This window comes from Arachis ipaensis, chromosome B05 (genome assembly GCF_000816755.2).
Source record: "Arachis ipaensis cultivar K30076 chromosome B05, Araip1.1, whole genome shotgun sequence".
NCBI lineage: Eukaryota > Viridiplantae > Streptophyta > Magnoliopsida > Fabales > Fabaceae > Arachis > Arachis ipaensis.
In genome coordinates this window covers 138,971,926-138,977,640 of record NC_029789.2, presented here as the reverse complement: position 1 = coordinate 138,977,640, position 5,715 = coordinate 138,971,926, and the positions used below count along the sequence as shown (strand labels likewise).

At 38.2% G+C, this 5,715-nt stretch overlaps 3 protein-coding genes across 3 annotated transcripts in view; 2 read left to right on the top strand and 1 right to left on the bottom strand.

Annotated features, from left to right (window-relative positions):
* LOC107641298 (putative ABC transporter B family member 8) overlaps positions 1–3,267 on the top strand; it is a gene marked incomplete at its 3' end in the record, with an annotated part of 6,998 nt that extends 3,731 nt beyond the window's left edge. Inside the window, 4 exon segments of the mRNA XM_016344794.2 lie at positions 93–636; positions 1,347–1,526; positions 1,758–3,053; positions 3,135–3,267. Of these exon segments, the coding sequence (XP_016200280.1) occupies positions 93–636; positions 1,347–1,526; positions 1,758–3,053; positions 3,135–3,267 (2,153 nt within the window).
* LOC107644431 (putative ABC transporter B family member 8) lies at positions 3,272–4,081 on the top strand (the record flags this gene model as incomplete). Its single annotated transcript, XM_016348288.2, is given in 2 exon segments — positions 3,272–3,526; positions 3,615–4,081. Coding segments are annotated over 2 exon segments (613 nt in total), but the record flags the coding sequence as incomplete, so codon positions are not given.
* Positions 3,980–5,477, bottom strand: LOC107644430 (F-box protein At5g07610-like). The gene has a single exon (XM_016348287.2). It carries the CDS (start codon positions 5,337–5,339, stop codon positions 4,083–4,085), a length of 1,257 nt encoding a protein of 418 aa, XP_016203773.1. The 5' UTR covers positions 5,340–5,477; the 3' UTR covers positions 3,980–4,082.

The window sequence follows — 5,715 nt, the reverse complement described above, 5'->3', positions numbered from 1 at the left end:
ATTTTTTTTTTTTTTGCAATTTTGTTGACTAATTCTAGAAGAACACATGAATTAATGCTAATTATTATTGTGACAAAAACAATACAATGTAGATCCCTTGGAGTGGTACTTCCAGATTTGAAGTACTTGACCGAAGCATCAGTAGCATCCACAAGAATCTTCAACATGATTGACAGAAAAGCAGTAATTGATGGTGAAGACACAACAAAGGGAATAGTGCTAGACCAAATTAACGGGAACCTAGACTTTGAACATGTGAAATTCACATACCGTTCAAGACCAGACAACCTCGTACTCAATGACTTCAATCTGAGGGTTGAATCAGGCAAAACGGTTGCACTTGTTGGTGCAAGTGGGAGTGGAAAGTCAACGGCAATAGCGTTGGTGCAAAGGTTCTATGATGTGGATGAAGGTGTTGTGAGGGTTGATGGTGTTGACATAAAGAGCTTGCAGTTGAAGTGGTTGAGGGGTAAAATGGGGCTTGTGAGTCAAGAACATGCATTGTTTGGGACATCTATTAAGGAGAATATTATGTTTGGAAAGCTTGATGCTACCATGGATGAGGTTGTTGCTGCTGCTACTGCTGCTAATGCTCATAACTTTGTTAGGCAGCTCCCTCAGGGTTATGAAACCAAGGTAAAATAAAAAAGATGTTTTATATTGATATTTAACTTGCATTTAACAGAACAAATTAACAATTGTGGCTTAAGACAAAACATTTTGAATTTTGTTTAAGGTTATTGTGTTTAGAATCTTTTAATTTATCAGTAATATGACTAATGTGATTTGATAAAAACTGTGATTGTCACTTTAGCACAACTTTTTGTTTAAACTAAAACTACTAAAAGGAATATGAGATCTTATAATTTAACAAAAAATTTCTATCTATTTTTGGGTTCAGAAAAAACTGAGACATGAATATCACTCATTTTATTCTCATGATCAACTTTTTAAAAATTATTTATAGTTTTAGGTACTTAACTTTTGATTTTAGGGACACAAGAATTTGATTCTCTTATTAAGGTAATCTAAGGAAACTGTTTCATTATCTCCTTAAGTAAATAGTACAAGTGACTAAAAAAAATAAGGCCTAGCAAACTATTTTTCTACATTCTAAAGGGCCTAAATTTCTAGGCAACAAAATTAAATAGATATATTTACTCTATTTTATCAAAGAATCAATGCTCCCAAATAGTGCAATCCTTTGAAGAGAAATAAATTCGTGTTCCATTACTCAATGGTTCAAACTAGCTCAACTTGGATGCTTTAGCTATACACAATTTTATTGTTGATCTGTATCATTGAGTAACATGCAGATACTAACCTAATTGATGATGGCAAAGTAGATTGGAGAAAGGGGAGCACTTCTTTCAGGAGGACAAAAGCAGCGAATAGCAATTGCAAGAGCCATCATAAAGAATCCAGTGATTCTTCTTCTTGATGAAGCAACCAGTGCTCTTGACTCTGAATCTGAATTACTTGTCCAAAATGCCCTTGATCATGCCTCATTGGGCAGGACTACATTGGTAAGTTCAATAATCCATTTAATACTTAGTCATAATACACAATTATTAACACTCATCAAAATTATGCTTGAAACTAGTTGATTAGTTCACACATCAATTTCGTTAGGTGGCATAACATAAGGCATTAGACATTATACATGTTTGTAATGTTTGATATCTTAGCCTTGTTTGATAACAGAGAAATGTTAAGTGACTAACATCTTTGGTTGACAACAACTTAACTTTGATCAGGTTGTTGCACACAAGCTATCAACGGTCCGAAACGCAGATGTCATAGCTGTTGTCAACGGCGGTTGCATCATCGAAATCGGCACGCACAACGAGCTCATAACCCGTCCAAACGGCCACTATGCAAAGCTAGCAAAACTCCAAACACAACTCAGCTTTGATGATCAACAAGAAATATCCAATGCTCTTTCTTCTGCAGCAAGAAGCAGTGCTGGTAGAACCAGCACAGCAAGATCAACAAGCCCTGCAATGTTCCAAAAATCACCAATCCCTATTGATGATAACACCATAACCCCAGAATCATCTCTTGTTTCTCACCCTTCACCTTCTTTCCCAAGGCTTCTATCTCTGAATGCACCTGAATGGAAACAAGGTTTAATTGGTACTTTTTCCGCAATAGCTTTCGGCTCAGTGCAGCCCATATATGCCTTAACAATTGGTGGCATGATTTCTGCATTTTTCGCCGAAAGCCATAGTGAAATGATTCACAGAATCAGGACTTACTCTTTGATTTTCACTTCTCTTTCTCTTGCTTCCATCACACTCAACCTCTTGCAGCACTACAATTTCGCATACATGGGAGCAAAATTAACAAAAAGGATACGGCAGAGAATGCTTGAGAATATCTTAACATTCGAAACGGCTTGGTTCGATGAAGAACATAACTCCAGTGGAGCATTGTGCTCAAGGCTAAGCAATGAGGCTTCCATGGTTAAGTCCCTTGTCGCGGATCGCGTTTCATTGCTTGTTCAAACAGCTTCTGCTGTCAGTATTGCAATGATCATAGGACTCGCCGTGGCGTGGAAGCTCGCTCTTGTGATGATAGCAGTGCAGCCACTCACAATCCTCTGCTTCTACACAAGAAAAGTTCTTCTCTCTACACTCTCATCAAAATTCATCAAGGCACAGAATCATAGCACACAGATTGCAGTTGAAGCAGTGTACAACCACAGAATTGTGACTTCATTTGGAAGCATACAAAAGGTTTTGACATTATTCGATGAAGCGCAGGAGGCGCCAAGGAAGGAGGCGAGGAAGAAGTCATGGCTGGCCGGGATTGGAATGGGGTCTGCTCAATGCCTAACATTCATGACATGGGCTTTGGATTTCTGGTATGGAGGGACATTGGTGGAGAAGAAGGATATTTCTGCAGGGGATGTGTTTAAGACATTCTTTGTTTTGGTTAGCACTGGGAAGGTCATTGCTGAAGCTGGAAGCATGACTTCTGATCTTGCAAAGTCCTCAACTGCTGTCAAATCTGTTTTTGAGATTCTTGACAGGAAATCACTTATTCCCAAGGTATATGCAGCAGTGCATGTTACTGAGTCTAAGTTCTTAACTCTAGTTATCAACTAATTTTGGTTTTATTATTTTGACTAGGCTGGTGATTGCAACAACGGAAGAAAGTTGGAAAATATGAGTGGGAAGATAGAATTAAAGAACGTTGATTTCGCCTACCCAAGTAGGGCAGGAACACCGGTATTGCGCAAGTTTTGCTTGGAGGTGAAGGCAGNNNNTGGTTGTGGAAAATCAACAGTGATTGCATTGATCCAAAGATTCTATGATGTTGAGAGAGGGTTTGTGAAAGTGGACAATGTGGACATAAGGGAACTAGATATTCAATGGTATAGGCAGCACACTGCACTTGTTAGCCAAGAACCTGTCATATATTCTGGCACTGTAAGGGACAACATCTTGTTTGGGAAGCAAGATGCAACTGAGAATGAAGTTGTTGAAGCTGCAAAAGCCGCAAATGCTCATGAGTTCATATCGTAAGTTCTCATTTTACTTATAATTAATGTTAGCTATACCAAGTTAAACAAGTACTTATAGTAGAATTGCATTCTATTTGCAATGCAGATCATTGAAAGATGGATATGAAACAGAATGTGGAGAAAGGGGAGTGCAACTATCTGGAGGGCAAAAGCAGAGAATAGCAATAGCAAGGGCCATAATAAGGAACCCAACAATATTGCTGCTTGACGAAGCAACAAGTGCACTTGATGTTCAATCAGAACAAGTTGTGCAAGAAGCATTAGACAGGATCATGGTGGGAAGAACCACCATTGTTGTAGCACATAGGCTCAACACCATCAAAGAACTTGACTCGATTGCATATGTCTCAGAGGGTAAGGTTCTTGAGCAAGGAACCTATGCTCAACTTAGGCACAAGAGAGGTGCCTTCTTCAATCTTGCATGCCATCAAATCCAAAATTAGGTAGCAATAATAATAACAATAATGTAATTATTATAATGAAAATTTACATGTCTTGTAATCCCTAAAATAAGTAATAATCCTATCACTAATTAGTACTTTGAACTTAAAATCTAAAGTTGTACCAAGCTCTCAATATGCTCAAATGATATAGGAGGACTTTCAGCCGATTCGTTCCAGGGCACGTAGCGAGAATAAATCCGTTTAAAGGTGTAGTCTTTTAACCGGAAAACAACAACATTATAGTTTACAACCAACACCAAAGACATGCCGCTGCAATCATCTTCACTATCTTGAATAAGGTGAAGCACTTTGACGCTGGCAATGAAATCATTCGGCCAATACATTGGAGAAAGATCAAGTGTGTGCAGAAGAACCCACTTAGAATAGTCCATAGCCATCTGATACACTCTTATCATGTTGCTTCTCTCAGGAGAACTAAATCCAACCAAATTCAAGTGGCCACATGCAGCTGCAGGAATGTAAAAGTAATCAAGATCCGGCAAGGGAGGCATGTTGTCATCCCTCAACCGCAGTTCTTTAAAGTCAAAACGCAAACTCACAGACATCTTCGCATACGAATCCGGATCAACGAAGCCAATCCAGTGCACTGAACCGTTGAAGTAAACTCCGTTATGAAGTTCGAACTTGGCTGGAGCCATGAGAGGGGACCCACACGGCCTCCAAGAACCAGGCTCGGCTTCATCAGTCGAAGAGTATACCATTGTTTCAAAGCGCGAGCGGCTTGAATTTTTAACTGCTTTAAATTTCCATACGCAGATAGCAACGTAGTCAGACGACGAAGTTGAGGGATCAAAAGCGAAGTTCATATACAACCATGGCGATGATTCGTGGCTATCGGCGTCAAGAGCCTTGTAGGGATCGGGGAGGAAGTTGAAGCATTCAGTGGTTGGGTTACAGACAAAGAACGATTCTATTGGTAAGAATGCTCGATTTTTGTGGTGGTGTAATATTCTGCAAAGCAAGAGGCCATTGCATGATTGCACAATGTAGGCGAGGTCCTTCGGGTGGATTTCGATGGAGTCGAAGGGAGATGATGAGCCGTGACTTCCGTTCTCTAAGGATAACGGCTTGATATCGTTATGGTTATTGAAGTAACGGTTTTTGTTATCATCATCTTCTCCAGGTTCCAAGAAAATGCTAGAGACCTTGGTGATGTTGGCGTGGCGGAAGACATGGCGGTGGCAGAAATAAGGGGAGGAGATGATTGTGGACCATCGTTTGGAGACGCATTTGAATCTGATTAACGTTTTGGCGCCAAGGTGCAGGAGGATTTCAGTCAACAAATCCTCATTCTCTTCGATTTTTTCTGGTGAAGATGGTGATTTTGATACTTTTATTCTGCTCATTGCTCTTCTGATTTAATTTACCCACTATAAATCTCCCCGATGCATCTGTGTTGTTCAACTTTCTTTTATATGGTGTAAAAGAACAACAAACCCAAACCAGTGTGTTTGAAAACCCTGGAATTCAATTCCCATTCTGAAAAGAAAAATAATAAATTAAATTAAAAGTAAACTGCTAAAATAATATTTAAAAAATACGACAAAAAATTAAATATTAAATATATATTTTAAAAAAAATTTAAATATTAAATATTAAATTTTGATATAAATTTTTATAATTATTATTTAAAAAATAAGATATTTTTATTTTTAAAATTTAGTAATTTTTTGTCAAGTAAATTTAAAAAAAAATATGTGAATGATTATATTTTTTAAAAAA

Excerpts from the sequence above, each read along its gene's own strand:
- LOC107644430 (XM_016348287.2), bottom strand. The coding sequence starts at position 5,339 with ATGAGCAGAATAAAAGTATCAAAATCACCATCTTCACCAGAAAAAATC.